Raw genomic sequence first — 22824 nt, 5'->3', positions numbered from 1 at the left:
ATCGTTTTGAGTAGAGTATGACATGAGGCGATACTACAGCTTAAACGTGTGGGCTTTTATTGTGAAAAACCCCGGGCCGGAATTGGCTTCGTTATCTTTTCTCACGTAGCGGAGCTCGTCAACTGTCAACACGGATTCTGGACAAAAACCTGCGCTGCATTCTCGCCCAGTGAAGAAAATGTTACAAAGGACGACATTTCCCGCAATATCCCGGAATAAAACTCTGCATTTGTAGACTTTCTGGTAAGTTGGATTCCATGTTTGGGAAGGCTGTCTTACCGTTAGCCTATTAGCATGTTTGGCACCACCAGCTAATGGGGATAACGGTAGCTTCGCTTAGCTTAACGCTATGTTGAGCGTCGCGCTGCAACAAGGCTAACATTGTCTAGACTTGCTAATGTTAACGTTCACGTACAGTCAGGGAAATTGTATTCATTCTTATTTTTTTTTCCCTTTTACGCATTTTCCCTCCAGATGTACCGGAACACAATGTAAATGTTTTATTCATTGCCCTCACATCTTTAGGTCACAGTGACAGTCAGCAAGAGGAACTAACTGCCAGCCAAGGTGTCTGACAGCCAAACAAGGCAGTTCCTTCATTCAGTAGAAAGACACATTAACGGAAGACAGACGCAGCAATGTCTTTATTGGTTACAAGCTGGCTGGTGCCAGAAAAACACCGTATTCATGTGTCCAAAGACCTTCTTATGTCAACTCAAGGGCAAAGATTAGTGACAGCTGGGGCCAGGCTTATGTTGTGTCATTGCTCTGATATGAGCATCCGTAACAACGAGTCCCTCCTCCTGATGCACAGACGAGGGAGTCCTGTGTGTCGCTGCAAGTGTGCTTATGCAAAATAAGTGACCTGTCATCCCAGAGATTGCGATTTACATTGATTTTAACAATTATTATGATACTTAAATCTGCAGTAATGGATCATGACAAAACTGACACCCAACAGGATTTAACTCCAGTTACCACTGAGGAGTGGGCAAGATAATGATGATCAGCTTGTCTTTTTAATGTTATGAGTCATGATAAATAAGTTAGTTTCCCACATTACACTGCAAATAATATGTTCTCCCTAAATGATTTCTGAAATAAAATGATGAAAACAATACTGGTAACCAACTATGTCATTTATAAGGCAAAACATGCTTAAAACATTTATTGGTTGGACCTATTCATTTTCATTTCTTATTAAATGTATACATTATATAAAAACAGACAAAAGCAGCACATTCTTACAACTATTCTGATTGTCTGAGTCATATTTTAATCCAAAGTACCAAAAATTCACTGGTTCCAAACTCTCAAATGAGAATATTTGCTGGTTCTCTACGATAGTAAAAAAGGTTTTGTACTGACATTTTATAGATCAAACAATTAAACAATTAATTGGGGAAAAAGAACAAACAAAGATAATCGTTTCTTTATTGGACTTTTGGCTATTTGAAGATGTTACCCTGGGCTCTAGGAACTTATCATGGACATTTTATTGACTAACTTGATTCATGAATTAATTGAAAATATAATTGACAGATTCATTGATAGTAGAAATAATAATTTGTTGCAGCCTTACTAAACTATTTAAATGCCTTTTAAAGATGAGAGTTGCATCTTCCATTACCTGACAGTCCAGCGTGATGGACATTAACTAGAAACAGTGAGGTGATTTTGTTGCCTCATAGCTAAATGGATAAATTATGTTCTGAATATTGTAATAAATGTTTTTTGTCTCCATGTTGCCCTGTCCGAGATAGAACACTTCAGCTTTATCCAACAAAACACTGATATGCCGACAATTTTCTGCTTTTAGAAACAGGAAGAAAAGGGTCTGTTGTTGTTGCACACTTCTCAGTTTCTGTCCCAGTAATCCCTCACGTTTCGCCTTAAGGGACCTACTGAGGGTTTGTTGAGCCTGGACGCTCTGCAACACTCTGTTTCACACTCATTCACTCTCTCATTTCACACATTCACACGTGGAAGCAGCCAAACACAACCACTGCCAAGTGCAACACAGTCGCCTTATGTTTTCCACTGAGTGTAGTTGTTGAGTGAGGGACCCGCATCCAGCCCTAACCTGCCAGGATTTGTTCTCTTGACCCTTTGGTCACCTTCTTTCTTATGATTGTGTACTTTCAGACTGTGGTTACATCAGGTTTGGAGGGAGGGATGCCCGTGGAGAGCGGGAGCAGCGCCGCCGCCCGCCAGGCCAAGCAGAAGAGGAAGTCCCACAGCCTGTCGATCCGCAGGACCAACAGCACCGAGCAGGAGCGCTCCGGCCTGCAGAGGGACATGCTGGAGGGACAGGTGACACCTCGCTCATTTATATAGTGAAAATAAACAAACACATTAGGAAAAGAGAAAGTATTTAGATAGTCAGACTTTCTAGCTAACAACCACTAGAATCACCGGCGGCTCCTCTGGAAGTGTCAAACTACACTCCTCCCTTGTCTGTCATCATAAGCTTGCTGTCCTGCTGTCAGCACCCATAAGCACTCTAGTTGTAAGCCTAAACCAATTAGATTTTACTTTAGAGGGCACATAATGGTTTATATTGTTGCTGGATTAGGCATGGCACGGTTACTGCATGATTACTGTAAGGTTATTTTAACTCTGGTTAAAACAGATGGATTCAGAATAGGCTTAGCCATTTGCACTTCGCTCAGGTGGATCTGTTAGATCCGTGGTGCTTGTTCCTGGTGCTCAGGAATGAGAGCCCTGCTATGTTTCACTCTGGCCAACTAATAAGGAACTGAATTAATTCTGGGACGCTTGGTAAACGCAGTTACCTGGAATTTCTGAAAAGATAGTAAATCAAGGGAGAAAAAATGGTGAACTTTTATCTGTGAATTTGTACGACCTGAACGCACTTCACCTACTGAGGTTCTTAACTCTCATCAACCATGAGGTATGCTTGTCTCACTTAGTGTTTTATAATTGTAATTTAGCTGATTAAAGAGGTACTCCAGCTGTCAGGTTTAGTATTGTACTTTCATAAAGTTGCGAGAGACAGAAAAGAATAGTTGAAATGAATGCAGGTTATTTATCAGGCAGGGAAGGTTCAAAATACTGGATCCTACAATGTCCATAACGCACCCCATCTTTCATTAGAGCCTCCCTACCTCAGCTCCAGTTTGTAGTCCAAAGCCCAAGGTGATGACATCATCAGGAGTATTTTGATGACATCATTCATCCAAGTTATTTTGCCAGACTTGACGAAGCTCCTCCGGAGCCACAGAAGACATTATACACTGTTTTCACAGTCAAGAGAGGTTGCATGGTTTGCTGTGTCATGCTAACTGGAGATCAAGTATGGATTAATGTTGTCCTCATGGGAACCCGAATACATGATATCGTAGTCTGCTAACCTTTGTGTTTGTGTTGACCTCACTTAACATTTATAGTAGTCAGGTTTTTTGATGCACTTTTGATTTTTTTATATTTTTTTATTTGATGATCTCTGTTTTGTTGTTTTTTTGTGTCCTAATCCTCAAGAAAGTTTCATCTCAGCTTTCTACGGTTAAAATCAAAAATAAATTAAACCTGAATTTGCACAAACAAAACAAAAACAGGACTGTGGCTTGAGATCATAAAATATTTAAGTTTATGGGAAGCTGAATTACAGAGTGTGGAGTCAAAACCTAAACCCTAATAACAGTTTCAGCAACTATAGTTGATTATTAAACATGCCGAAAATAGTTGAATTACAGCTTTCCCATTAATTCGGGGTCTGCTTCACTGTAAAACCCTGAAGCTAACCCGATATAAATCAGCATTAAGGTATTTATTTGAAATATCCCTGGTATAACTCTTGCTCAACATGATCATTTGGACTTTAAACCTCAGTTCACATTCCCTGCACTGGAAAGGCAATAGACCTGTTTCACACGAGGAAAAGCACAAGTGTAAATAATAAAATGAATGAACAGAGGCATCGTTAATGTTATTTGTAGCACCTGTGCTTCTCCTGCTATGAAAAGTCAAAATGTTTGCTGTGAGAAAGGCCTGTAACCTTATTAAGAAATGAGACCCCGTGGTACACTTACAGGAGGTAAAGCCTACGTACCTTCTAAGCAGTCCCAGTGGAGTTATTCTGGATTTTGGCCAGTCTCAAGTGGCTGTTTCTAACCCAGCTTGGTACAGTGTAATCCCTTCCTCATGACTTTTTGTTTTTTTTCACTCTGGTCTCTTTTGGTCCCAGTCCTCTGATAATCTGGAATCCTTCATGAGAATGGAGGTAAGTTTCAGGTGTCTAGCCCCCCCGTGTCTCAGAAAGTAGTGTAACCTCCCAAATAGTTTTTAGAGCTAGCTTTAGTTGTGTACATTTCGTGTAGTTTAAGTTTGATGAGTATTTCGAGGAGGTGTTGTGTGGTGGCTCTGAAAGTGATTTCTATATTTCCAATCATTACATCATTTCCCCTTAAAATGTGATATTCTAGATATTCCAGCAACATATTGGGCTCAATCACACATACAGTCTTCTTTCTATTGCTAGACTAAAGTGGAAGAGTAGACTGTATTTTGTATTTGGTGCAGTTACATCCAGTTACAAGTCAGGGCTTGTAAGATCACATGACTCATAATTCTCTTGTTCATTGGACAGTTTAGTAACCCGTGTTCTGAGATTTTGATGGTGAGAAAGTAGAAATAAATGTCCAGTTCTGTAAATTTGAACATTAAACCTGAGTAGTGAAAAGTCGACATTTCACAAAAAAGTTTTCAGTCTTTGTTGAGGTGGAAAAGTTGCTGTGTTGATGAAAAGAAAATGGCAGGCTTTGTGAATAAATCGTGACGTACACGAAGCCTGTAACTGAAACGTCACATAAGTTTCCCCTGAAGAGAAGAAAAATGGCAGCTAACAAATGAAACAAACATAAATGCTATATTTATATCATGTTTTCCATCATTTGAGGTTTGACTGGCGCTCTTTTAACTACGTCATCTTGTTTCTTCTTCTTTAATGACATTCGGCTGGAGAATTAGCATCACCAACTGTTTATCCCAATGCGCCCAACTCCTAATATTAGCGTAACAGTACTTGATGGAGAGGAACATGAATTCACATTTTCTTTTGCCTAACTTCCCGAAATATAGTTTAAAATTTGCGCTACATTTGGACACACCAGTTAGAGGTATATTCCTGTAATTGTCAACCTGGGTGTCATTCTCACATTTTTGTGCCATAACAACATGTTGCTCTACACTGTCGTCGCAGATATTTGGGAAATTTGGACTTGGAAGTGGATCTGCTCTTAACGCTACAGAGATTTCTAGCAGACTACTTTGTTTTTATTTTGGTCAGACACAAACAAGTTCTTTTTGGAAAGCTGTACTTCCACTGATCAATGTTGTTTTTGCTAATTTTGCAAATCTCTACAATGGCGGTGGAGAATAAAATCGTCATGTGAATGTAATTTCCCTTTAATGAACAGAAGAAGAGTTTGCTGCGTATGGCCATCAGACCAGATAGTGTTTAGGTTTAGTGTTGTGTCCTGTAGTAGACTGTGTAATGAACAGTGCTGCAGAACAGAACTGTGATATTTCAGGCGTCTCTGCTTAAATAAACTAAATCAAACAAGCAAATGCTCCAAATAGGTTGCTCCACTCATGCGTTTTGAGTCTTCATAGAATCTGTCCTACATCCTTTGTCAACATGACAACTGTATGCAACATACGCATGACATCCTGTACCTTTCCCCCCATGCTGCAGCCTTTCCTCTCAGTCAGTCGTTTCTCTGTGCAGTTATCCTGATGTGTGCACCGTGGCACAAACCTTTCTGCTGCCAACGTCAGCCCGTGAATGCTAACAGCACACTTGACTGATTTCTTTAGAAAATATAGCTGCGAGCAGCAATTCAGCCCAAGCATGAGTGCATTATGCAGAGTGCACTGCACTCAGGTACAAAGAGGGCCAGTTTCATCATGATTGGACAAAGCTTTGAGGAGCGATGGCCCATTTCCTGTTTGGGTCTTTGCTGCCGGCAAAGACTGTCTGTAATAAACTGTGTTTGTGGCAGAACTGTAGAAATGTTCAAACTATTAACTCACTACTGTGATGGTCTATGCATGACTCCATAAGTAGGTTTTGTAATTTTTTTTGTTTTTTAAATTTATCAATTTATTGCGAATGGGTTTAAATGAATAACAATTACATTTAATAAGCAATAACACAAAGGTCCATGTGGTAATTAATCATGAAAACACAAATTACAGTACAAATACTTTGTAATTGAACCATGTATTGTTTTTTTTCCATTTACTTTGAGGTACAAAATCATCAACCTTTTGTCAGTTTCTTCCCATTTTTCCCTTCACCTTTTTGTTATATAAAGTATATCATGAGCTGTGGTCATCACAAGAGGACTTACTCTACTGTAAACTAGTAATGAGTGTCTTGCTGCATGCACATGAACCAGTTTAAACTGATGAGCTTCTTTAAAAAGTCAGTTATTGTAGATCATGTGCACTTGAGTGTTTGTTTATCATTGAACATTTGAACATTGAGTTTAAATCTCTGATCCTGAGATGATTATGTGTATATACTGTATGTAGTAATTCGGTACATGTCACACCACAAGCAGCATGTGAGTTTTGAATAGTTAAATGTGCCCATAGTCTGTCCATAGTTTGTTGTTTTGTAATATTGCACATTTGTACATTGGAATTAATGGGATGTTTTTGCTTCCTCAAGCCAACAGGCTAAAGTTAGTAAGACCTGTTTGTACAACCTCCAAAAACGCATTCAGGTGTTTTATAAGGTCAACACATCTGTGCTCTGCGAGCCTTTTATTGATTCTTTCATTTCATAGGAACTTTTATTGATTCTTTACTCTTTATTCATCTCACCTCTCAAGGTTTTTGTTGTGTGATAAGTCATTTCTATTTTTCACCTTTTTTCTGCTATTTTATAGATAGATCAACAATAATACTACTCAGTATTTGAAGTGAAACACCAGCCTCGCACATCTGTCGTCAGTGATGAACCCGTGTTTCCAGGAGGTTTCATGTTCTCCTGTTCTCTCCCTGCAGGACTCCAAACTGCCTCTGTCTCTGAGGAGCAATCTGCTGGACCTGTTCAGTCAGATCGAGAGGGAGTTTGAAAACCTCTACATAGAAAACCTGGAATGTAAGTCCTCATCAAGGCAGGAAGTATTGGTTTTGGTTTTACTTGTGGTCTACCAAAAAACACAGTAGATAGAGCCAGTATACCCAGTACAGCAGAAGCGTCTCCATCTAGTTTGGGTGTCAAACACAGCCTCTATTTTTCTACTCAGTATTCTCTAAGGCTGAGAAACTCACTCACTACCTCTTCTTGTGACAACTAATGGAGCATTTGAGTGTGAGATATTTTTGATTGTGTCATTATAGAGCATGAATACATTTACAAAAGATAAGAAAAGTAAGCCATGTCTCTTAAATGCAACAACTATCTGACTTATTATAAAAAACAACACAAAATGTATAAATGATTGCTTACTTAGTTAAAATGATTAATTCCACAAGCATCCTTGGTGTCAATGCTCATCCAATCGAGAGACTCGGTCCAATCTTTAAAGATTTCTGTCTTGAAGAAGCCATCGCAGGACTTTATAAGCCGAATACTTTCAGGTGTGGTGGAACAAGTATCTTTTACTTGACTTGCTGGTCAGCTACATAGCAATGTTTCTGTTTTCTGAACTGTGCCTCTCTGGTGGGCTTTTATAAGCACAAAGCTCCTTCCCTTTCCGTGGTAAGTCACCTTGCCTGACGATGGCGGCATTGATGGCAGGGAAACCCGTGCTATGTTGCAGTGACGAGTGTATTTGGTCTTACTGCTGTCGGTCTTTTAACACATGACCTGTTTGACTTTCAGTACGCAGAGAAATCGAAACGCTGAACGATCGTTTGGCTGCAGAAGGACAGACTTTCGAAGGGGCAGATTTAGCCAAAGGAGCACTGAAAACTAAAGGTGCATTTGCATTCTAAGTGTATTAAGTATTTTAAATAGTGTTTATAGTGAGATGTCAATATGAATTGCTTAATTCCCAAGTGAAATATTTGTTGTTGCTGCTATGGATGTGCTATGCTAATTTTTGTCTTTTTATTATCAATTGATATATCTCTTATTTCTGACAATCCACAGCGAGTCATAGCACCAGCCAGCTGTCACAAAAACTAAAGACAACCTACAAGGCCTCCACAAGCAAGGTACATGCTGTTTTATTTTTTTGCCAGTGCAAAATAAAATAATTGTTGTACCGAGTACAGGTTGAAGTCTGCTTGCATAAGTGTGTGTTTATACTTTTATCAAAGCATCGTTGGTTTGAGAAAATGTTGATTTTGAAAACTGTCCATTGATCAGGGATGGTAGAGTACAAAATGTGAAAAGATGTAATCGGTGAATTGGCTTCATTGTTTTCTAGCTCGTCAGTTTATGATCACATGTCTTCTGAATGTTAAAGAGAAGAACTGCTGTCTTTTTCACCTTTTTGCTCGTAGCCGCGTTCAAACTCTTGCCATGCCAGAGTAGGTGGATCCCGCAACTTCAGCGTTACCAGTTGGGAGTTGTGGGGTGGAGACTCATGGGTAACTTGTTTTCTCCCCCTTGTGTGCCAATATGCATGAACAGCCCAGCCAGGGGGTCGACACTCCCTCCCCCAGAGACTTGGTCATTCAAATGTAGGAGTTTGAGCTTTTCTATCAGTTTCTGTGTGAGATAAAACACGATTTTATTATCTCACTAACAGGCTTTTTCAGTTGCACCTCCTTGGTTTTGATTTACTTATCAGCATTCACATAATGGTACACTATGGAGACATCTTTAACATGCGGCAGCTGTTAGCTCAAAATGCTTTTTGTGCCTTGATTAATAAAATACTCAAGGTGGAGGAGCATTTGTTGGCTGCTTTAGGTCATTGCTCAGTTAAGGCAGAGTGTGCTGTGCCTGGCCATATCAGATTTAGTTTTTTACGTTGTTAATCCCTTTAAGATTAACACCGACTTTCACAGAGATTTGAGCACATGATACCTTTTTAGCTGTATTTGTTTACAGAATCAGAATCAGAAATACTTTATTGATCCCCGGGGGGAAATTATACAAGATTACAGAGATTAATCAGATATAGTGGCTTTAAAGAAGTCAAGTTCAAATTACAAAAATAAACCATATTTTCTCACTTACTGCTCATGGTATCTAGCCGAGGGTTTGAGATATCTCTCTCTCACACATTTCGGCCTCCTCCCCAGAGATTTGACCCAACCAATACTGGATTTTGGAAGCTGATATTTGAGGGTTTTAAACCCTCATATAAATGAGGGTTTAAAGGACATACAGTATGTACTGAGAGGAACATTTTATAGTTGAAAAATAAACTTTTGAGTGTTTCTCTGGTGGACAAACTATGTAATAGAGACGCTGTTTTTCTAAATGACCTCAAACATGTCTTTGGCATTTCTCTACAATACATCCGTTTAGCTATGCTACTGAAATAAGTGCTAACTTTTGCAATTGTCACTAAGGTTATTTTCAGGTATATTGATTCGAAAATCCCATCCCGTCAACTGATTTATTTTAAAACAAGCAAAATCTTGATGTGGCTATGGCAGACTGCACACTGAAGCTTCACACTGTAGAGCATTAACTGCTGGTTGCGTTAGATTCACTGCTCAGCTAGTTACTTAAAGCTTATTTTGCGGTGCTTCGCGTTTCCTTAAAGCTCCCCGTTCCTGTTGCTTCTTTTTTAAATGTGACACGTTGCATCATGTGTCACATTTGAACACGTTCTGGATTCATCATCATCATTCTCAGTACAACAGGAGACACACAAATGACTGTTCATCCAGTCAGCTTTCCACTAATTTCCACATTGTCACACTGCGTTTGCATTATTATGAGAAACCATAACTTGATAGACTTTATGTTTTACAAGACAATCCGCCATGCTGCTCGCTAACAACCAGCAACCACTGGTATTTTTCACCGTTTTCACTGTTCCTTTTATCTGTTTCCTTTTGATTATCATCTTTTGACTTTATAACTTTTTAACAGACAAAAACTTTGAAGCATATGCTCTGTTCTGTGTCATCTTTCAGATGAATGATGCTGGTGTTTTTGCTCTCCTGCTTCCTTTTAGTTGGAACTTATTTAGTGGTCTGTGTCCAAAACGAACCAAGAGTCCAGTTTGTATCATCCCCATCTTTAATGTAAACACTTTGACCAAACCTTGATACAACTGTTAATAATTACTGATCAATTTCTTCTGTCTCACTATAACTCAGTATTTTTTGTCCCCTCTTCCCCGTCTCGATTTTTCTTTTTTGCATTTATAATAATCCTGGTATGATAAATGCACTATACAGTACTGATATTTAATGCGTCTGCATTTGTTTTGATACCAGATCTGGGTTGAGGGGTGGTGATGGTGTTTGTTTTAAAGCACTTGGAGCATCAGGTTGTTGGAGTATATGACAGCACCACCTATCATGTGCTCTGACAAGCTTAAAACAAACACCAATAAAGATTGTTTTGGTAAAAGCTCTTGAACCCAGGACTGATATGAATAACGCTGTTGTCAACCGAAGCTTCCTAGCCTTGGCATACTACAAGGACCCCGCTGAGCAGCTTCTCAGTGATCCTCAGTTCTGCTTCCTCCCTCTATCAGACCAGGGTTCCTACACAGCTCCGGAAAAGTCTGGAAAATTAAAATTGGGTCATTTCTAAAATGTGCAAAAGAAATGAGCAAAAAGTGTGGGACCATTTTGAAACCTATTGTTGTATTAGACTTCTGGTATAAATGGCATACCAGGCTCCCCTTAAAAAAATGTATGGATTTATTGATCTCGATATCATTTCTAATGGTGTCCAGTGTTGGGTCTTAACCCCCAAAATGCCGATTTCCAGTCCCACCCAACAAATGGAATAAGAAGATGCCATTTTGAGAAGTAAAATGTGCAGGAACCCTGTTAGGTTCAGTACGGCTGTGATTTCCTCCTGTGTTAACGTGAGTTTGATGTCGGTGACAGATTGTGTCCAGTTTCAAAGCGACCACGTCCAGAGCGGTGTGCCAGCTGGTCAGAGAGTATGTCGGCCACAGAGACGGCATCTGGGACCTGAGCGTCACCAGGACACAACCTGTGGTGCTCGGTACTGCGTCTGCAGGTACTTCACTGGTTTTCTTTCCTGCAATAAGTCTATTTTTCCTTCTTTTCTTTGGCTTAATCTTTTTTTTCTGTCTGTAATACATCTCATTATTCTGCTCTCTACACCCCTTTGTTGAAGGATAATTTGTATTTGTTTCTTTCTTAGATTAGATGTCAGTGTTCCTGGTTTCTTCTCTCTGTTTTCACACTGTCGTTGTCGAAAATGTCAGAGTTTCTTTATTTTAACGGCAATCGTTCCAAGCTGAGAAAACTGTTAATTTCATGCTAGATTTAACTTCAGAGACTCTGTATTCAAACAGTCTGTATACATCAGACATGCCGTTTAAAACCATTGTTGATTGTAGACAGTTGTAAAAAGGCTTTAACTCTAAATGTTTTTTCCCTCTTTGTGTCCATAATGTGTCAACAGACCACTCTGCAATGCTGTGGAGCATTGAGACGGGAAAGTGCCTCCTCAAATATATGGGCCATCAAGGATCAGGTAGAGTTAGGAACGTTTACAATAATAGATCTAATTAAATTCAATAATACTGTGCTCATAGACAGAGAGGTCAGGACTATTTTAAATGAAAAATATTTTCCATTAAAATATTTGCCAATATGATGACCTGCTGAATCCAAGTGAAAGACTCCAGCACTCAGTATTGTAAAGTTGTTGTGAATATATTTACAGCACATTAGTAGGAAATTTAAATATTCTCTTTTAAATATGTTAATTCCCTTCGAACTCATCAAAAAGTCTAATAGGAAACGACCATCAGACAATTGAAGGTCAGGGTCACAGAACAAGAAGTATATCGACAGTGTCGTAATACATCTGTGTCTCCGTCTCCGCAGTCAACTCCATCAAGTTCCACCCGACTGAACAGATGGCTCTGACAGGTAATGAAAAATACTGGAAAAATAAAAATACATCAGTCAGAATGAAATCGTGCACAGCTGTCTGTTTCATCATTTAGCACATGTTAAAATAAGAGTCCTGCCAAGCTGCAAAACCTCTTGTAGCCTAACGTGGAATGGGCACAAGATTAAAATGTCAACATCACGTCAACATTTCTGTCCACATACAGTAATACACAAACACAGCCGTCAGCACAGGTACCATCAACAATGTTGTTATAGACCATGTCATTTTTCATTCAACCTTACTTTCGTTTAGAAAAACACATTTTAACGACAAAGTAGAGCTGTGGACACGATGGAGGAGTTTCTTTACACACTCCGTGCAGACATTATTGTTTAGAGTGATATCTTTAGGAAGCGTTGTCTCTCTCCTCCTCAGCCTCTGGAGACCAGACAGCTCACATCTGGAGATACATGGTGCAGCTGCCGACTCCGCAGCCTGTTGCTGACATCAGTGTAAGCTTCAGCGGCACTATGTGTGTGTTGCTGTGCTCCTGATCGAGCTTCTGGTGTCTTTATGAGTTGTTTGGACCTTTTTATTGTTTCTGAATTCCTTCGTCCCTCCCTCCCCCGACCGCAGCAGACACCCTGCGACGACGACGTGGACTTTTCGGATAAAGATGAGGCCGACGGCGAAGTGGAGGGTCCAAACGACTGTCCTTCTGTCCGTGTGGCGACCACGACTCTGCGCAGCCATCAGGGCGTGGTGATCGCTGCCGATTGGCTGGTGGGGGGCAAACAGGTTGTGACGGCCTCCTGGGACCGAGCCGCCAACCTGTACGATGTGGAGACCTCAGAGCTGGTCCACTCACTCACTGGTAGGATGAAGGGAATAAACTAATAGTGTTTATTTTAAAACTTTGGACTCCAACAGCGTGTACTATATGCTCAGATAGTATCTCAATGTCTCTAAAGCTGATTTATTTACAACATTGTTTATTTTACATGAACAGAAATGTAAAAATGGATGTCTGTACAGACACAATGGTAACAAAAAATAGCATCCTCATGGAGATGACAAGACTTTGGTGGCCAATGATCCTTTTTATGTTGCTGTGCATGTACGGGTTAAAGAGAAGACACAAGGTGTAAGCTTTAACTCAAGTAACTCATTGTAACTTCACAGTACCTACATGTGTCAAACAGGCTTAACTTAAATCAAACAACAATTAAAAATGTACTAATATTAATAGTAACAATTGTAGGGAAAACATTCAAAATAAGTATCCTCATTATCTTGTGTGTACATAACCGTTTGAGTATCTCATTTCCAAAATCTTGACAAACAGAATCTAGCCAGTGGCTTCATACATGTTGCTGTTAGACATTTGAACCCTATTCTATTCTAATTGGTGGCACTGAATGCTGCATAAAGCATATATTCTTTTTTAGAGGATGTATTTTTTTCAGTTTTGGCAATAACGATATCCCCACTCTTAACAAGGAGGTCAAAGGTCAAACTGTGACCACCGTGGAGCTGGGAGGGACTCTTCAGCAGGGCTTTGTTTTCCAATGAGTCATTCAGCTGTAGGGGAGTAACACTGTGGAATACACAACCCTGCTGACAGAAAAATGAGGTTGTAAGAGACGAGATGATGCACAATAAATAATACATTTTGAGAAGAATATCAATGTGTAAGGACGTAACAAAAGGCAAAGATAAACAGGAAGGAATGAAAGGAAGTGTGTGAGGGAGAATTTTCTGGCAAAATCTTCTCTGTGCTTACATTATGTGTGTGTGTGTGTGTGTGTGTTTTCAGGCCATGACCAGGAGCTGACCCACTGCTGCACACACCCCACCCAGCGTCTGGTGGTCACCTCATCCAGAGACACCACCTTCAGACTGTGGGACTTCAGAGACCCGTCCATCCACTCTGTCAACGTGTTCCAGGGACACACTGAGTCAGTCTCACACACACACACACACACACACACACCTTTTCACTTTATGTTTTGAAACACCAACATATCTGGACAAAAGTATTAATAAATAACATTTAGTCAATTAATTAAAACCAGGATTTGTGCAGTTTGTTCATAAAGTTTTATAATGTTTTTTATTTTATTTAAGTGAACAAAATTTTAATATACTAACATTTAAATGTACATGTTGTTTTCATGTGTGCCACAGGGGGGCGATAATAGTTGACTTGGACATATGAGAAACCTGAAGCCATCTTCTGCTGTGTAAAACAATACACTCAATATTCAGCTAAATAAGTTATTTAAACAAATGTGCTTTAACATGTCACTGATTCAAGAAGAAAGAAAACGTCTTGATAATGGAAGCAAGTTCAGTGCTGAAGGCCGCCCCCCTCCGTCTTCTACCTTCAGTCTGAACAAACTTTGTTTTCTGTCTCGTCCTTCGCAGCACGGTGACGTCTGCTGTGTTCACGGTGGGAGACAACGTGGTGTCTGGGAGCGACGATAGAACCGTCAAAGTGTGGGACCTGAAGAACATGAGGTCGCCCATAGCAACCATTCGCACAGACTCTGCTGTCAACAGGTCTGTGAGCTGTAAACGAGCCTATACATGAAAACTCAGCTGTAGATGTGCAGTAGGCTGTGATATATCTCAGAGTTTGTGTTCAGAGGAAGAAAGTTTATATCGTTTACACCGTTCATAATCATAATATATGATCTTTTGTGATTTGGTTTAGATATCGGCTGTAATTGGGTTTAATTTTCATGGTGACAGCATTTTGCAAACAACAGTTTTTTAGAATAACAGTGTAGCTGAAAACCTTTTTTTTGCATTATTCTAACTAAGCAGATGTTGGTTGAAAATAATGCTGAAACAATCATTAGTCGATTCACAGAAAATAACTGTTGTCAATAAACAATATGGTTGAGTTATTAATCAATCAAAATTGATTGATTTTAGATTCTCAAATGTGATAATTTGCTGCTTTTCTATGTTTTATATCATTTTAAATCAAATATCTATCAAATCAAATAAACAAGCAATTTTTCCGTATTTTCTAAAACTAAATGATTAATTAAAAAAATGAAAATATTTGTTAGTTTCAGCCCTAGTTGACTTAATGACCTCATTGACATTATGGAAATTGTTGCTAATTATTGTGGTCATAATTAGTGCGGCGTGTCGCAGTTGAAATCTGACCTCTTTGGTCCTGCTGCTGTTCTGTCCAGGATCAGCGTGTCGGTGAACCAGAAAATCATCGCTCTTCCTCACGACAATCGGCAGGTCCGGCTGTTCGACATGTCCGGGGTGCGGCTGGCTCGACTCCCACGAAGCAACAGACAGGTCGGTCTCCGATTGGCCCCTCAGAGCTTCCATACGCACACCTTTCCATTCATTATGACACGAGTTATTGCTCTAAAATAGAGACCTACCATTTGGAAAAGGTCATCATTCGTCTATACTATATAATTATCTAAATGTAAACACTTAATAGTGCTGACTGGATACTGCAGTTTTTGAGGTACTGCACAGTAAGCTTCTGTTTTTTTTCTTCTCCAAAATGAAGATTTGCAAGTGAACTCTACAACTGGGGATTAACTCAATATATCATAAATAATCAGATTCATGTTAATTTGAGGTTTTACTCTAAGATTTCTCATTTTATTGTTTATTATCATTATTATTAGTTGTAGTAGCAATAATAGAAAAAAAACCAGGTGTTGTCCATTGTCCAGTTTACCATTAATTATTAATCAATACAGCTGTAGTTACTAATTTAATTTGTAACATTTTGATTAGTTTTCACACATGTAGAAATATTTTCATATTAACATGTTGAGATTTACCTCTTCCAACATGTGATGTGATCTTTCTAATTGACATGAAACCCTCCAAACATCAGATTTTAAATGTCTGTCCATCATGTTGACAGCAGATTTAGTTAAGATTTATTCATATATCAGAGTGCAACATGCTTATAAAACACTGTTTCCTCCCTCAGTGCTCCACTTCTTGTGCCGAAAGATTAAATATTGAAGAAATAAAATACAACAATGGCGGCGATGCAGCTGCAACATCCCGGGTTTAAAGTCTCTTTGTTGCATATCACATATGGAAAAATAAAGACAAAAAAGTCCAATAAAAGATTAAAAAAAGAAAGAACATACATATTTGTATTTGCTGCAACTTGTAATAATCAGACAAAAACTATGTATATCATCAGTAATTGTTAATATATTGACTATTGTTTGTCACAACACTTCAGTCCTCAGTGTTTAACAGCTGCTGTGTTGTCTGCTGTGGTTCAGGGTCACCGGCGTATGGTGTGCTGCTCCGCCTGGTGTGAAGACAACACCTCCTGCAACCTGTTCACCTGCGGCTTCGACCGGCAGGCCATCGGCTGGAACATCAACATCCCCGCCCTGCTGCAGGAGAAATGACCTCCACCTCCTCCTACTGTCACTTTACAGTGAAACTCAAAGTCTGTCTTTGGAGCATCAAACACTCACATCCTGCAGGCTTAAAAGGCGGCTTTCAAAAGTTTAGTTTCATCCTCTTTGTCTGTGAAAACTCAATAAACGACTCAATGAAAAATAAAATCACAGCCGTCTTTTGAGTCTACAGGAGGTCAGTATTTGATATTAAAGCTCCCTGAGCTCTGGCCTCCCCCAGACTGAGGGGCAGGAAAGAAAAAGGACTTGCGCTCGCTGTCTACTGTATCTGTCACGCTCTCTAACTCACCGCCGCCAATATACACAAACACATTGTGTTTTTTTGCGTGGAAGCGATTCCTCGCCATCCAAAATAAGAAAAGAAAAACCCGTGTTGATGAAAAAAGCACAAAGACGTAAGGCAGGAGGTTCTTCTTCTTCTTTGTTGAAAACTAAAAAGCAGAACTCGCTGAAGAGTTAAATAAGTGAGATGCTGCATGTATCTGCTTGATGCTGATTTAAACTACAAGACAACAAATCTAATCTGTGCCGCCAACAGTACAATGATGCTTTTAAAGGAAAAATCCACTAGTTTTACATAATCAGTTTTGGTGTTTAGTGCATTTCAGGAGTTAATCTGCGATAATTTGCCATTTACCTTCTGCGTCACTTAAATTTCCTGATTTCTATGATAAACATTCAAAAATGGCAGCTCAAGGAAGAAGCCCTCTTTGATTGTCACAAATTGACGCTTCTCTTTACCTTTTGATCTTTTGAGTCTCTGCTTCTGACACACTTGACAAGACACACATTGTCTAAATTGTGTTTTTGCTCATTAGCCATTTCAGTTAGCTGTTTGTTAACAGTGTTAAAAGTGGATTTTTCATTCCAAAATGTTCTGTTTGGCACCTGAGATTCACAGCTTAACATCTGTAATACACATGATATTTAATTTTGGAATGAAGCTCTCCTTCAGTTTGTCACAGATCGGTTCTGCTCCGTTCAGGAGTTCAGGAGTCTCTGTGGGATACAGTAATGCACCTTTTTTGAAAATACCGATAGCTGTTTTCTTTTTGTTACTGTTTTAGAGAAGAAAAAAGCAGCTTCTGTACATAGTAAACACAGTCAGAATGGAAAAATGACCCAACAGCTCAGTGCTGGTGAGTTTCAGCTGGTAGGATTGTTGTCTGCACAGCCAGACACTTTGGCACATAACCCAAAGGGGTTTCACGGTCCTATTCTGCAGTAAAAATCAAAATGGCTGATAAAGGAACTGAAATTGGCTGGTTTATCTTCTGTGGCAACCTGAAAAAAAAATGTGAGTAAAACACTTCCTGTGCTGGCAGTCATGCTGTGTTAGCACTAGAAGTGTGGACACACTTGCACTGCTGATATGTTGATGGCCTGAAAACAGCAGTGTCATACTACATGTCACGATTCTGGATGGCTGTCTGACTGAACCTCAACATTCAGTCAAAGTAGGAACTCACCTGATGGCAGAGAATCTTCTTCATGACCTGCCAGCTGGGTATAAAGTCAACAGAGAGGGGGTGACTTCCATTAAAGGAAGCTGTACGTGACCTTTTTATTATTAACAAATAAAGCATTTGTGATTGTAACCCACGTCTTTGAGACGAAAAACAAGAAAATTAAACAACCACTCCAAACCAATATATAAATACAACTCAATCAATAATTAATGTTTCATTAAAGCTTCCAGAAATCATCTTTAAAGAGTTTTGAGCTTGAGTGATTGAAATGTTTGAGTTGTGTTTGACAGCCATCCGGGGCCGTGATTCACGTACGTAGAAGGCAGTGTTATGGTTTCTCTCCAGTGTGGCTGCTGTGGTTTCTTCTCCAGTGTTGGTCCCAGTAGTAGGGTTTTTCTCCAGTATGACCTCCCACATGATCTTTGATGTGATTGGTCAGTCTGCTCACAGTGTTGATGTCTGGATCTGACTGTGTCTCTGTCTCTGTAAAGCCATGAACCAGCCACTGTGTGTCTAGTAGACAAAAAAAATAAGAAAAGTCAACTCCCTGCCCGGTTGACAGTTTATTGTTAGAGGCTGATAAATGTGTAGACATACGGCGCTCTGTGTGCAGGGAGGAAAGGTGATTTCAGTGTTTCTGTACGTGTGCAAATGAAATTTTTGGTCTCTAAGAGCAAAACCTGTTGAAATGGTCGTCAGGCAGGGCTGGGTACTGAGACATAATGCCTACAGTATACTCGATGTAATGCAAAGTTTTGGTGTTGGACTCTTTTCAACACTTTTCCAGGATCTAAGGAACTTCAGCTGTGAACCAGGATCTGAATTTATTTCTTGGGTTTCTGGCCTGCAAAAAGTGTTTATTGACGTTAAAGTTATGTCGTCCACTTTGTGACAAGTTTAAAAACTTCAGGATGAAGAGCGTGTGACGAAGAGAACAAGCAAGTGAATAAGACAAACAAAACTTTATTTCAAAACACTGATGAACGAATGGTTGCCCAGCCCTGCTGTTGTACCAATACTTGACATGATTGTAAAAAAAAACACCTTTGTTTTCTAGTTTATCGCAGTGCCCTTTAGTCATTAGTGTTGAAACACTGTTGTGGGGATTCTGTCGGTGTCATATTTGTTATGGTATTTTAAAACTAGTGAAATCTCTGAAGAGTGATGTGATGCGTTTGCTTTCACGTGCTTTGCTTTCCCACTGCCACTAAAACACTCAGCCAAAGCTGCATTCAAGTGAATGGGAGGCTGTAATGATGTGTGTGTGTGTGTGTGTGTGTGTGTGTGTGAGAGATTATTTCACTACGTTACAAGAACAAAGTCTGCGTCTGTCTGTGTGGTGTTACAAATCAAAAACGTGTTTGTTGTAATAACGGGCAGTTCATGTTTCGACCGCTGTACAACCATTGTACTGCCGTTGTACTGCTGTTGTACTGCCGTTGTACTGCTGTTGTACTGCCGTTGTACTCGGCCTTCATGAGTTACAGCAGTAACATGATGAACAAGCACAGTTTATTTCAAACTAACTGTTTCTAAGTCTAGCTTTATATTTGTGGAGCGCTTCGCTGGTTTGTAACAAGTGTTCATTCAAACAAGTAACATTGACATGATGGACATTTCTCCTTACAGTGGATAAAAAGCACATTTGTTTGTGACTGTTTGGTAACACTTTACAGCTGCCTTTTCGCAGTGTAGCCCAGTGAAATGTGTTTCTAACAAAAGAAAATAATTAGATGTTTGTTGAAATAAATTTGGGGTGTAAAAACAGCCTCATGATATTTAAGATGAAATAAATGGAGATACTTGTCAAAAGGCAAATGTAAAGTGTTAACCACCTCTTTAACATTTGTATCATAGATTGTAATATATGAAGAAATACATAGTGTATTTCAGCTGCAGCAGTTTTATTAGCCCTTTTTTTAACTTGATGACACGATCCTGCATTTCATTTGTTTTTATTTTGTGTAAATCCATTTTATTGCTTCATGATGGATGATTTTAATTCATCTGTCAAAGGCTTTACAGTCACATAAAAATGAGTTCAGTTTGTCATTTATTCCAGGGATGGCATCTGGCTAATTGGCTAATTACAAATTAGCCTGATGCTAATTATTCAGCGTTATTCGTCAGCTGCAGGCTAAACTTTCCTAAAAGCACACAAAGTATTGTACATTATGTTTAAAAAAGACCTTTTTTTGTGAGTAGTTATTTATATTAGTTTATTTATATTACCTGCCAAAAGTCCTGAAGTGTCCTGTAGTCTTCTCTTTATTCACTCCAGCTGCAATTAGCAATTTTTAAAATCTATTTTGTCAGAAATGGGAGCAGAGACCATTGATGTGCTTTTCCCTAAAACGGAGTCGTCCCTGGTTTAACTGACGAAACATTATGTTTGTGTGCAGAATATGTTGAAGCTGTGTCTGTCCGTGAATGTTTATCCAATTTTGTTTCCTTCCTTTTGAGCAGTTTAAACAAGTTTCACTGCACTCAACTGCATCTTCTACCAACACTGAGCCACTCTGCTGCTGCGTTCATAATTCACCTGTTTTAACCGAATGTTCAGTCGCACCGTTCACATTGCCAGTCACCATGAAACCAGATCGCATCATCACTGAGCATCTCAGATCCACCGCGTTGAAGCCGTTAAACTGTGGCTCCTTGGTGTTAACAGTGTTTCGTGTGATCAAAGTGGTTGATGTAGAACAACGAACACCACAGCTCATTTCTCAGAAAAAAAAGATGAAAACCTGTTGGATCGACTTGACAGCAGTTTTGTGGATAATAGCTGTGTAATAAGGAACAAGCATCTGCTTGTGAAATCAAAATAAACCATTCGTGCTGAACACTTTCTAGTCGAGTGGTTTTTGGGTTGTTTCTTTGTAAAGATTCAGATTCAGTGAAATGTACGCTACTTGCTCAGCACCAAACAGCAGACACGCTGATGTGATACAGGACACACAAACGCAAAAACTAACACAAATAAGATAATTTATTCCCAGTGATAAAAATAGTCATGACCAATATAGACCACATACATTCTGCATACCTAATAATAAAAGTTTCCATCACATTCAACTCCAGCGGCTTTCAGTAGAAGTACTCTTTTACATTCCTTACCTCAAAATGTTTCTATAAATTAACACAAACAGACACTAAATAACAAGAATAACACATTTTTCAGTAAAGTCTTTGGGATATTTGTAATTCAATTAATCATTTAAAGAGATAAAAAGAAATCTAAAGGACAAAAAATAAAGGAAAATACTCTTCACTCCACATCTTGTAATGTACACAACTTCCCACTAGGTGGCGGCGTCTTCTCTCCTGAGCCACATCTAAACTCTTGCACTCTACAACACTGTTCAAAATGCATCAGGGTGAAAAACTTTAAACATAACTGAACAAGTGAGACATACAGTTACATTAAATATACATTACTGAAACAACGGAACACACATTTTCTAAAAGAAAAGAAAAACGAACCCTAACTAAGTTTGAATAAAATTAAAATGTGACTTTCAGTTCAGTAGCAAAGGAAACCAGAGGCGGTTACTAATAAATCAGATTCTGCTTTGCAGCCGTCAGGTATGTTGGTACTTGTATAAATCACATCATGGGGGAGATAAATGTGCTCACACAGTCACATTATGGGGACTCAACTCACATTTAGGGACATAAAGCTGGCCCCCCTCAAGGTAAACCGTTACATTTCAAGGTTGGTTTTTGCTTCAGTAGGGTCAGCATGGGTTGGGGTTAGGCATATAGTGGTAGTGGTTAGGGTTTGGGTAAGTCACCAAGGAATAAATCAATGCAATGTCCTCCTAAGTGACAAGTTTTGTAAGTGTGATTGCATGCGCCCCTGTACTGTAGTATTTGTGAGGACCAATATGGACTTTACACCATCTAAGTGAGGACACTATTGGACAGTGAGGACATTTTGTCCTGCCCTCACTTATGGGCTGATTGAAGGGTAAGACTTGGTTTAAGAGTTAAGTGCTTGGCATTATGGCAATGAAGGTCCCTTACAAGCATATAAAAACAAACTTATACACGCAAGATAAAAATGGGATGAATGGGTCCAACTGGATTATTTTATCTATCTAACACTATTCACACTGGGGCAGCAAACATAACCCTTGACCCTACATTTAGTGTCTTTCAGTGTCTGTTTGCTGTGGGACGATGCAGCATTCAATAAGAAAAGAGGTGGAAAACCTCGCTTTATTCTCACTTGGGAGCATACAGAATTCTTCCAAGATTGCCAGCCCAATGGCTTGCCTTGAAGTCATACCAGGTCATTTGAAATTAAGCCTTAATTAGGTTTTTTAAAATTGTGTTACATATTTGTATTTGTGTATTAGTCAACAAATAAAACCAGACACAGTGTTCAACTCCCCATTGAATTAGCTGAATCGACTGTGTTCTGGATCTAATTTGGATTTTTGCAGCCATTTTGCCACCAGTTTGTTATAGTTATTTTTATCAGGTGGGAGATATCATAGCTATAGAAGTTCCCGATATCAGACAAGTATAGAGTCCTGCAGGGATGACGTATTTTTGTAGGCCAACCTGGAAGTTAGCATCGCCCTGGTTCCCTCAACAAAAAGCCAATGGGATTTTTCCATGGGATTTTGGATTATTGCGGAAAATAAGTTTATACTCACACGTTTTGTTCAGCAAGATAATCTTCACTAATGAACACCACTTTTATGATTTTTGAAGCGTAAATGGAACCACCAGAAGTAAAAAGCTAACGTTAGGCTATAAACCAACTACACCACGGTCGCATTACTTCTATGTCACCACCACTAAGCTTCACTTTTAAGAAAATATATGAAGATATATAGACCAATAGATATAGAGTATAAACACAACGAGGCTGTAAAGGCGGACTAGTGAGTAGATGACTTTCCGCATTCGGCATGAAGAT

General features: G+C 39.3%; 1 protein-coding gene across 1 annotated transcript; it reads left to right on the top strand.

Annotated features, from left to right (window-relative positions):
• Positions 1-149: 149 nt before the first annotated feature.
• LOC139296856 (WD repeat-containing protein 37) lies at positions 150-16413 on the top strand. Its single transcript, XM_070919413.1, has 14 exons — positions 150-243; positions 2146-2313; positions 7036-7132; positions 7859-7954; positions 8129-8193; positions 11008-11143; positions 11555-11626; positions 11983-12027; positions 12428-12504; positions 12632-12866; positions 13809-13950; positions 14420-14554; positions 15202-15316; positions 16282-16413. Exons 2-14 carry the CDS (start codon positions 2176-2178, stop codon positions 16411-16413), a joined length of 1485 nt encoding a protein of 494 aa, XP_070775514.1. The 5' UTR covers positions 150-243; positions 2146-2175.
• Positions 16414-22824: the final 6411 nt, after the last annotated feature.

Source organism: Enoplosus armatus, chromosome 14 (assembly GCF_043641665.1).
Source record: "Enoplosus armatus isolate fEnoArm2 chromosome 14, fEnoArm2.hap1, whole genome shotgun sequence".
Classification (NCBI taxonomy): Eukaryota; Metazoa; Chordata; class Actinopteri; order Centrarchiformes; family Enoplosidae; genus Enoplosus; species Enoplosus armatus.
The sequence above is the reverse complement of the archived record's forward strand: the minus strand, read 5'-3'. Positions and strand labels throughout refer to the sequence as shown.